The 11,582-nt window shown below is 49.8% G+C and overlaps 1 protein-coding gene across 1 annotated transcript in view; it reads left to right on the plus strand.

Annotated features, from left to right (window-relative positions):
* Ngf (nerve growth factor) overlaps positions 1-10,876 on the plus strand; it is a 52,999-nt gene extending 42,123 nt beyond the window's left edge. Inside the window, exons 2-3 of the mRNA XM_028877310.2 lie at positions 3,913-4,036; positions 9,976-10,876. Of these exons, the coding sequence (XP_028733143.1) occupies positions 9,988-10,713 (726 nt within the window). The 5' untranslated portion in view covers positions 3,913-4,036; positions 9,976-9,987 and the 3' untranslated portion in view covers positions 10,714-10,876. The remainder of the gene's footprint in view (positions 1-3,912; positions 4,037-9,975) is intronic.
* Positions 10,877-11,582: the final 706 nt, after the last annotated feature.

Genomic DNA, 11,582 nt, shown 5'->3' on the forward strand with positions numbered 1-11,582 from the left:
AGATTGGCTTACACAGTAGGTGCTGAGTAGCCCAACAATGTCTATCTGCTTGCTAGAGAAGTAAAGAACCTGGTAACTGTTCAGTCCACGAAGCTTGAACTTCAAACCAGTCCCAAACCAGAAAGTAGAGAAGTTCCCTGGAGAGCCACTGTTATAGAATCAACTCTGAGGTCAGCATAGGGTCACACGGCTGTGATGGACAGACACACTTACCCTGAAAGAGAAAAGGAAGGCAGGTCTTCCCAACTGCTGTTTCCTTAGACCTCTTTACATCTGGACCCACCCTTGATAAATGCCCCCCCCACACACACATTAAGAACAGATCTTCTACTTCAATTAATCCTCTCCAGAAATTCCCTCACAGATGTGCCCAGGGGAACATCTCAGTCTCCTAGGTGATTTTCATCCAGTCAAGTTGGAGATAGAGGAAGGCCAGCGTGGAACCTGATTATTCTTAAACTTAGAGGATAAACAATATAATAACAGGGTTATTAAATCACAAGCTGTCTTGTTTCTAGCACTCAGGACAGCTGCCCAGTACTTTGCATTTTTAACCAGTTTTAAGACACTATTACAGTACTACGTGTTAATGCACCAGAAGAGGCCAGGGTCTGGCAGAGGCGTATCTGATTTCTATAGTATTTCATTGTGTTCTATAAGAAGGAGCATAAGGTGGTCTGTAAATGACCTGTGATCTATTTCCATACATTTCTCAAACATGTGAGAGCCATCTGATGTCTTCTTAAGTCATGATGAGAACAGTTAGGGGTTTAAAAATAGACGTTCATCTTCCTTGTTCGGCCCTGGTGTGTTCACATTAGAAACTGGCACTATTTAGATTGGATTTCATTTTAGAGCTCCAGCCTTCCCTGGAATGAGAACGAAGCAGCAACACCTATGAAAATCAGTCAGTATTCTTGGCAGGAAATCCTCTTTCCAGCAGCAAACGGCTGCGGCAGCACTGTATGAGAGAAGACCAAGGGCATGGAAGATGCTGGGAGGAGCCTCAGAGAGCCAGGAGGCACCAGGGTGGGATGGGCAGGAGACTGGCGTTACCTGGGCAAGCGCCTGTGGATATATGGCTAGGAAACTTGTGGTTGTGTGTACTCCATCCCCCAAGATGGCAAGTCTGAGAAGCTGTGGAATAAATACAATTTAGATCATCAGCCTCTCTCACTCCATTCGCTTAGATGAGAAGGCATCCAATAGAGGAATATCCAGAATAATTACACAGAGTCACTTTTCCTTCTCTGGTTGTTCCGTGGATTAAAAGCAAAAGTTTGTTGTGTGTTGTGGGCAGCAAGCGAGCAGGCCACAGCAATGGGATCACCAAACTCACTGTCCTCTGCTGACATAAAGGCCTGTCACATCCTCCTTTTGCTCTCCCCAACACTCTGACCTTGGTTAGACCTCCAGCCAGCTCTTGAGCTCAAAGGCTGGGCAGTGGTTTTTCTCTCCATTCTTCTGCAATACGCGCCTGTTCCTTCTTAAGAATCCTGCTCAGGTGTTACCTCCTTCATGAGCCTGTCACTCTGACTAGCCTGAAGGGACAAACGAGGTTCCTGGGTCCACTGTGCTTCCCTTTCATGAGTAATATACACTGGGATCGTCACACTAATTTAAATACTTAGCTTGTGTGAACCCTTCCACCCCTCTAGGAAATATTGTGTCTTACTTCTCTCCCGGTCCCTAGCACCTTCCACCGTGTCTGCCACAGGGCCTGAAATGTCAGTGTTTAACAGATGAGATTAGTGAACTTCGGTGTAAGGGTAGGAAAAAAGCGCTGCTTATTCGTACTGTCTTAGAATTACAGAGGACTAAAATCAGAGCCACCTGAGTTATCACCCATTCCAGCAACTTTTCCTTTAGGTGAAAAACAGACGCTCGGAGTGATGCCTTACCCAAGAGTTGGAGAGACTTGGGTCAGGACACGGGTCTGTGGCTTCCAACCCTGCAAGCTGCACAGTTCAGCCAAGCCCCCCGGCAGAAGGGCTTGTGGAACAGACGAGCTCCCCTCGGAGTGATGAGACCAGTAGCACGCACCCCCTAAGCCCAGAGCACATGCCACTGTTCCTCCTCCAAACGAGCTCAACCCTGGAGCGCATCGAGATGTTGTCTGTCACAGAATCTCACTGTTTGAAGATCATTACAGTCAGGTGTTCTCCGTGCCTGAATTCTCAATTGTGTATCCGGTTTTCTGTTAGTTTTTGAGACACAAAAGGAGCGTGGTGAGCAGGGTGGGGAAGGAAGAGGGACCGGAACATCCCAGAAAGATGCTTCCCAGCCATGCAGAAGCCACTCCAGGGCCCCTCCACCCCCACTGCTCTTCAGGCCCCTCTTCCCCACCAGGTATTTGGCTTCGGGCACCATTCTGTGACATCTGCTGCCACAGTCAGAAGGCAGCGATGGTGGGGTCACGGCCGAGCAAGGCACGGCTGGACGAAGGGTTTGTGGGACTGGAAAAAGTGCAGACAATCAGGACAAACGTGCGATTCTTGAACTTTCTGTACAAACTTTCTTCATAGACTTAGTCATTCATCCACTCATCCTTCAAAATTGCCACGCCACTGTCCAGCTGGAAGGCCCCCCCCCCCTCCCTTCCTCCTGTCGGCTCCAGGGATGCAGCTGTATCCCAGCTTCATCCCTCAAGGCCCGGATTGTTCTAGCTCCCCAGCTCACCTCCCAGGTCTCTTCCTTCACGCTCAGTCGCTTTGACTTATCTCTAAGGCTTTGGCATTTACTCTCACCGGGAATGCTCTGTCCTCCATGCCTTGTTGTGAACCCGAGGGCGGCTTCCAAATCGTCCTCCATGCCTTGTTGTGAACCCGAGGGCAGCTTCCTCAAGGAACTCTTCACTGAGCACGCTGTCTACATGACTTCTTATTCTCCTATCTCTCTCATCACACCATACCTGTTCTCTTCATGGCGTGAAGAGTCAAAAGTCATTTATTTATACTAGACTATGAAGTCCACAAGAGAGGTCAAGAACTTGCCTGTTTTATTTACTGCTGTGCCTCCAGCACCAAGAATAGCATTTGTCACATAGTAGATGCTCAGGAAATGAATGAATGAATGAATGAATGAATGAAGCACCTGCATATACAGAAGTGAGAGGAAAACAGCGGCTCTAGAAGCTACAAGTTAAAGCATAATATTTTTTCTCAGTGTGTATTGCCATAGCTTCTGATTTCTGAAATTTGACTTTTAGCACAGTGCCCCAAGACCTCTGATGTATGTGTCTCTGTGAGAGATCTGAGTGATGTGTCAAGTGGTCAGTTTGTCCTGTTCCCACTGCTTATCTTGTATTTCCATCACAGAACTGGCTTGTTTGAATTACCAGGACTTTTGCATTTGTAATAGTGCATCACCAAGGCTGGATGGAGTTGGGTTTACTACATCTGTGCCTGGGCAGTGTGCACAATGATTTTCATTTTAGTTTAGGCATCACTGGAGCAGAACTCCAGTATGGATCTGGAAGCCACTACACTGGGTGCAGTCCCACTGTGGACTGTGACCAAGTTGAAACTAGTAAAGGCAAGAACCACTGCAGGGTCCTGCAAGACCTAGGCCATGCAAGACCAGAGCTATGCAAGACCTGGGACATGAAAGACCAGAGCTATGTAAGACCTGGGCTATGCAAGACCAGAGCTATGCAAGACCTGGGACATGAAAGACCAGAGCTATGTAAGACCTGGGCTATGCAAACCCAGAGCTGTAAATGCCCAGAGCCCTGGAAATCTTGGCAACTGGACTCTTGCTCCTTCCTGGGCCCCGGTGTTGCTAAAATACTGGAATTGTGGATGTAGGGCTTGCCCTGTTGGGACATTCCTTCCCCTCTGTCTAGGGCTCAGGAGTCTACCCATGTGCTAGGGAACATGGTAAACCTTGTCTAATGTCCGCTCTCCCCCACAGAGTTCTGGCCTGTGGTCGTGCAGTCCAGGGGGCTGGATGGCATGCTGGACCCAAGCTCACCTCAGTGTCTGGGCCCAATAAAGGCTTTGCCAAGGACGCAGCTTTCTATCCTGGCCACTCTGAGGTAAGTGCCTGTGGGACAGCTGCCTTCTTGGGGTTTCTAGCTCTGCGGTTGCAAGGCTTGGGAGCTCCCCGGGAGCTGGAAAGGCTGAGCAGGTTGAAGGGGAGTCAGACCTGATGGGGCAGTAAGGGCTACTGCTCTTTGTGGCAAATGGGGCTTGTTCAAAGAAGTCCTCTTGCTCTGCAACTTCTGGGGACACATTAGAGTCACATAACACAAGCTCCTGAGTAGACAGATAACATCAGACAGACACTCCACACACTCCCCCAGAGCAGTCTGAGCAGGTGACCTTGTAAGGCAGAAAGTCTGTGGTCACTCTTTGTGCCTAAATGGAAGAGTAGGGAAGAGTTCTGTATCTGGACACTGGCAGGCCTTACTTTACCAGGTGTCCAGGACCAAGTGATGTAATCTTCATGTCTTCCGTTCCCTCAGTCATAAAATGGGATGAGCACAGGCCCACTCCCGGGTGGTTGTGATGACTGCTGAGACATAAGATGTGACTCTGGAACTCAGACCAGCACATTCTCTTCCTATGACCATAGCTTACACACCTGTCCTGGAGAATGCCAGCTAATCACAGGGTCTAGAACCTTCTAGAGCTCTCTGGCCACATGTCACCATCTTGGCCATCTTATGCACTTTTTGATAAAGACATACTTGGATCAGGATCATAGATAGCTGCATGACACTCAGAAACCTGAGGTGCCAGACATGAAAGCAGTCAAATATCAGTGTGTTCCCTTGTGTCCAGATTTGTGGTACCTTGGAGGCAGAACTCATAATCTGAGAATTTCCTTTGGATGCTGGAGAGAGTATGTGCGTCTCAGGATGCACTATCAATCACAGAGTGCAGGCTGCCTCAAGCCTCCCTCCTCAAAAAGATGCAGAGGCTGAGCAGCAGGGTGATCCTGACACATACTAGCCACATTACCCCGAACATTCAGCCTCTAGTCTCGTAACTCAAAACGTGTTCCCCAGATCAGCAACATCAGTGTCATCTGTCACTTACCTGACATGTTTCCTCCACCCCTAAGCCTAGAGAATCCTAAGCCTAGAGAATCAACAATTCTACAAGTAGAAAAAGCTACCCAGCTTAACAGACCTCCAGGTGCCTCTGATGCCTGGAAGTTTGATAGCCTGGGATTCAGTCTCTGATGTCACTTCAGAGCTGTGCTTCCTCCTCATGAGTGCTGTGTGGGCCATGCCAGCCGAGGTGCTGGACTCTGTTCCATTACTGCTCATCTGTGTTCATCCCAGGACTCCTCAGAGATCCCTCCCTCAGGTGTTAAGGAGCCACAGAATTCTTAGACCCCACGCAGGCTCCAACAGCTGGGAGTTCCTAAGTTTTAAAATGGAATACAGCAGCCAATTTACATTTAGGGCAGAGGCCAAGTATAAAGCAAGAAGTGACCCCTTGAACCCCCTGTCAGAGGGTAGCCAGTGAGATGGAGGAGGCTGGATTTCTCTGGTCACAAGAATTTCCTCTCTGGCCAACAATTGGTGGCCCGGGTTCACAGATCTGATCTCGAGCCCAGGAACTGTGAATAGCTCTTGACGCCTCTCTCTAAGACAGATTTACCTTGCTCCCTTCTGTCACATGCCTCTGCAGGCCTGGCTGGGAGGCCTCCTGGCAACTGGAGACGAGGACTAGTTAGGATCAACTCTTAAGCTCTGTCTGGCAGCTTTATCAGCTCGTCAAGTAGGGCCAGACATGTGTAAAGATCATTCACCCGGTATAGAAACATCTCCTACTATGGAGGTGAATGCTGGTGATCCATAGACAATTCTGCAAGCCAGGGAGAGGGTCCTGGTGGAGGCTGCTTTTGTCAAAGCCACGCTGAGAGTGGTCCCCTCTTTCCCAGGCACTTCCCTTCCCTTATAATAACATAACAAAATGAAGATTCACGCCTGAGATGGACATGTTCCTTCACGTGAGCCCTAGCTGCTCTCCTCAGCTAAATGTCCCACTTAGACACGTGCTGTGACGCTACATGGAAGGCTGTCACCTGCTCAGGACGCAGGCTTTAAAATTTATAAGTAAACCAACTCCTCCCTGGCTCACTTCATCCAAGGAGAGGATGCTTTCCTACACCATGCATTGTGTCACTGGAATGGGAAACAGTGTGGATCGTGTCTCTCTTTTTTCTATATGTTCTGATGACTATAAAACTTTTCTAATAAATTTTTAAAGATTATAGGAACACATCATTATGAGTAAACAATATGGTTTCCCCCCAATTAGATTTTAATCAAACACTGAAGAGATCTGTTTGAGACATTTTCAACTCTTAATGAACTGTCCATCCATGATGCAGATCTCTATTGCCATTGAATGACCGTGGGGACCGCGGGTTGACCCAACAGCAAATGCACAGATAGCATTAGACTTTTAGAACATTGTGGGGTTGTTCTGTGGAATAAGCACGTGCTATACAGAGTCGAAGACTTAACAATCCCTTAAAATATCAAAGTCAGAGTTTAGAGACACCTTAAACGTCCACACTCAGGTGGGGAAGTCAAGGAACTCAGAAGGAAAGAGGCATCCCCACACGCGGTGGTTTCCGGAGGTGGAGGTGCCACGGGCAACAGGAGTACGCGGACAGTTTCTGTCTGTGGGAGTTCTCCCTCCGTCAGAGAGCGTGAGAGACCACACCTGCCACAGGACAGGTGTCTATGGGAGCTCTCCCTCCGTCAGAGAGCGTAAGAGACCACACAGGACAGGGGTACCTGCCACAGGACAGGTGTACCTGCCACAGGACAGGGGTCCCAGGGAGGGGTTTCTGCCTAGAGTCGGGTGCTATTGGAGCGATGCCACTGAGGTTGGTATATTGGGAGACAACAGGATGGATTCTGACAGGAGATAGGGAGAGCATAAAGGGGCAAGAGGGTGCAGGGGGTGCTGGAGGGAAGATCCCAAAGCCAGGGCAAGGGTGGCTAAGCACAGGGCAGGCAGGAGCTCTTGTGCCTGGAATGAAGAGAGTGAGGTCATTGGAGGAGGTGGGGCTGTTGCCTGGCTGAGCTATCCATTCCGGATCCATAAACTAGGGCTCCCCACTGGCTCCTTTGACCAAGGCCCCGAGGCCAGAGCAATGCATTAAGAACCTGAATGGGGAAGTCAGGGCACTGGAATAAGAGAGATGAAGGTCCAGAACATCAGGTCGGAGGCCCCACGACCCGAACCAGGGACACGGAAGTGAGACGAGAGAGGAAGTTACAGCTTCGAGGACGGCTGCTCCCACAGAACTCAGAGATTACTCCCAAGACTAGGTGAAGGGCTGGGAACAGAGTCCAGGGTGAGCTGAGGTTTGCAGCTGGCAGAGGAAGGCATAATGGGCCTAGTAATAGACAAGCAAAATGTGAAGATGCCATTGAGGAGAGTGGGAACCAGGAGCAGTAGTGACAGTGAGTGTGGAACTAATTTGGAAGGCACCAAGTGGTCCACAACTGGGCGGCTACCACTGACACAGAAGACAAAGATGGGTTGGTGGTGGGGTTGAGCATGAAGATTTTGCTCAGTGATGTCTTGCATTGAGACTGCCAACATCCATGGAGAGGTCCTGTCGGCAAGTTGAGGGTCCAGAGAGTGCTCCAAGGGACAGCTTGGCTAGGGATGTAGCTATGGGGCATCAGCAGCCTCCTCCGGAGATGGTGAGCTTCCCCAACAAAGCCTGTGGAAGGAGACCATGGAAACCATAGAGCGAGGCTGGCTTTATTTCTATTGAAACCCTAAACCCCAGTCAACTTTTCCTCAGTTCCCGATCCAGTTCTAACAGGTGTTACCAATTTGGGTATAAAAGTCTGGGTTTCAGTTCTGTGTCTTCTGCCTTAATTCACCTGATGAAAGATAATGTGTACCGCGAAGACAGAGTGAAACAGGAAGAGGAACAAACATAAAAGGCTGGATTGGCTGCCAAAAGAACCATCAATCTTCTCAGAGCTGGCGAGACCATCGTCAGCAAGACCTTTAGCCATCAGATCTGGTAGGGGAATCCAAAGCTCAGGTAGAGCGCCTCATCCTCTGCACGGATGGCTGGAGAAGTGGAGCGACCAAACACTCTTCAAAGGAAGCCGAGAGAAAAGAATGCGGTTGTTTCCTTCCTGGATCCCACCAAGAAGAACAGCATTGTATGGAATTCACTGGCCGGGTGCTGATTGGAAGGCAGCGTGTAGCCTTGGGCACAGTCAAAAGGACCCATGTCTATAGTGGAAATCGAACAAAAGGCTGGGCTTTTCTGACACCTCTCCATTCAATATTTTCCTCATTATTCTCCTATTTCTTGAGAAACTGTAACATCCCAGACATTGTGCATGTCCATGCAGTGATTGAAATGGAAGTCACCTGACTTCTAAAGCACCACCAGGGAGGGAGACAGATGTGTGAATGAATACCCACATCACCAGGTAAAGGTAATACAGTCTGCTATGAAAGACAAGAAAGATGTTCACATAGTGATGGAGGACCTTCCACCCAAGTGGGTTGGAAGACCCACTTCTAAGACCACACAGCCAGAAGTGGACAGGCCCAGATACATGTTTTAGAGAAGTCTGAGAGAGAGAACACTGTTCTATGAAAGCCCAGGCATGGAAGGTGCTCAGAGAGAGAACAACCAGCAGCAGAGCTAAAAAAGAGAAAGTCCTTGTCTTAAGAGACAACAATAACTCAGAATCAACACACACATAATCTAAATATTCACCCTGGAGAAGAGGGTTTACTGCCCACAAGGAAACCAAGCTGCAGTAGATTAAATGGCTTTTTTTCCTGCTAACAAGTATTTGGGTTGGATGTCCAAGGTTTTCTCAATCCTAAGGCTATTTGTTCATTATATAGATTTAGCAGGAAAGAATACACACACATACATGCATGCAGACACATGCATACACACACATACCCACATAGAGAGACAGAGACGGACAGACAGACAAACAGAGGGAATATTTATGCTAGAGTTATCAGAGAAAGCGTCAAGGGGTAGGAAATATACAAACTAGGCTGAAACCATGGAGGAGGAGGAGGAGGAGGAGGAGGAGGAGGAGGAGGAGGCAAAATGATCCCCCAGTGCAGGAAGATGAGAGAACAGAAAACACTGTACAGGAGAGTCCTGAGCCAACCGAGAGCTGGAGGAGCTTCACCTGGGATGTGTGCGGCCTTTGAGGCACCTCTGCAGATGTGAATTGGTGTTCAGTATGGGAAGACAATGGTCCCCGGAGCAGAGTTGACTCTAGTGATGCTCAGCGTGAGCCGATGGAGCCTGGTGTTCAGTCTCTGCGCTCACCTACAAGCAAGCAATAAAAAGAAAGGAATTGCTTAAAAAATGGAAGAGATAAAGGAGGGAGGAGGGAGGAAACACAGACTGGCTCTGTAAGGGATGTTTTGGAGCTGCCCTCTGGGCTAGTTTCTGGCATGATTCCCTGTGGATGGCCTCCTTATATGTGAAAAAAGATGGCAGCTCCTACCCATCCTAACCCTCAGAGACTTCAGTAAGGGTGGTGCTTTGTGGAAGAACTCCTAGTCTCCAGGCTCAGAGCTGCTGTGTGAAGGAACAAATTTAGTGACGGGGCTTTGGGACATGTTCCCTGCAGCGCTTCCAGAACCTTCCCAAGGGAATGCCATTCAGGGTACAGGCACTACCACCCTCCAAGCTGGCAGTCAGGGAGCCCAAAGGACTCTGTGAGGGAGACCCCAACTTCCTAGGCAGGATTTCAAGGGTCCTGTTGCTTCCCAGAACAGAACCACCACGCAGGCTGCTCTGGTTAATGCCAGCCATGCCAGCACACATCACTCTCCTAAGTGCCGCACTTACGCGTCCAGGATCTCCTCACCCGTAGCCCACCAGCGCAGCCTCCTGGCTGCATCCTCTCGGGAGGGCCCCTGTGAGGGAGCCGGACCCTGACAATGCTTAGCGCAGCTCCCCTGAGTAACCTATCTGTCTTTGTCATTCCAGGTGCATAGCGTAATGTCCATGTTGTTCTACACTCTGATCACAGCTTTTCTGATCGGCGTGCAGGCAGAACCATACACAGATAGCAATGTCCCAGAAGGAGACTCCGTCCCCCAAGCCCACTGGACTAAACTTCAGCATTCCCTTGACACAGCCCTCCGCAGAGCCCGCAGCGCCCCTGGGGCACCAATAGCCGCCCGCGTGGCAGGGCAGACCCGCAACATCACTGTGGACCCCAGACTGTTTAAGAAGCGGAGGCTCCGCTCGCCCCGCGTGCTCTTTAGCACCCAGCCCCCACCCACCTCTTCGGACACTCTGGATCTGGACTTCCAGGCCCATGGTACAATCTCCTTCAACAGGACTCACCGGAGCAAGCGCTCCTCCACCCACCCCGTCTTCCACATGGGGGAGTTCTCAGTGTGTGATAGCGTCAGTGTGTGGGTTGGGGATAAGACCACAGCCACGGACATCAAGGGCAAGGAGGTGACGGTGCTGGGCGAGGTGAACATTAACAACAGTGTATTCAAACAGTACTTTTTTGAGACCAAGTGCCGAGCGCCCAACCCCGTTGAGAGTGGATGCCGGGGCATTGACTCCAAGCACTGGAACTCATACTGCACCACAACCCACACCTTTGTCAAGGCCTTGACGACAGACGACAAGCAGGCTGCCTGGAGGTTCATCCGGATAGACACAGCCTGTGTGTGTGTGCTCAGCAGGAAGGCTGCAAGAAGAGGCTGACCTGCCGGCAGCCCCCTTCCCCACCTGCCCCCTCCACACCCTCCTGGGCCCCTCCCTACCTCAGCCTGTAAATTATTTTAAATTATAAGGACTGCATGGTAATTTATCGTTTATACAATTTTAAAAGTCATTATTTATTAAATTTTCAAAGCATTCTGTGTAACCGCACTTGAGTCCTTTTTCTCGGTAAGAAGACCCACAAGTTTTGGGAGAGTGCAGAATGATCTGTCCCCAGCCTCTCCTGGTTCCAAAGCCCATTTGTAACCCTCATTCCCAGCCAGCGCTGCTCTAGGGCCAGCTAACTGGTTTCAGACATGATTAGCAAGGGGAGTCAGCCTGCAGGCTCTACTCTACATTCCAGAGCCAAGTCTGCCAAATCCTTGGATTATCTGCTCATGGATCCATGAACCTTGATTGCCTCACTTGAGGAGGGAGGGTATTTGAGACTGGTAAGAAAGCAGGTTGCTATGTGCACAGGCGGCCTCCCACCTCTCAGAGACCCAGGCTAGTTTTTGGAGGCTACTGGGAACTCCCTGTGGGGGTAAGTGGAGGCTTCTCGGAAGGCCTTTCGGCTGCTTTCTGTCAGGTAGGCAGTCTGAAGGAGCTGTAACAAAATCATCTCCTGAGGCCTGACTTGGCAGATCTGATTTCATGTTAAGATTACCATAGCATGGTGGCTGTTTCTCCGCTCTTCCCCTGTGGCTCCCTGCAGAAAGGCATCCCTACCCCAAGAAAACAGTAGGGCTTCCAAACTTCTCGTCCCCATGAACAGCTCCGGCAGCAACTGTCAGTGACCCTAGCACCCCGGCATCTGTTTCCAGCTAGAAAGCCAGAGACCAGTCAGAAATGAACTTTTGAAAAATTTTCAT

This window comes from Peromyscus leucopus, chromosome 6, assembly GCF_004664715.2.
Source record: "Peromyscus leucopus breed LL Stock chromosome 6, UCI_PerLeu_2.1, whole genome shotgun sequence".
Lineage (NCBI taxonomy): Eukaryota > Metazoa > Chordata > Mammalia > Rodentia > Cricetidae > Peromyscus > Peromyscus leucopus.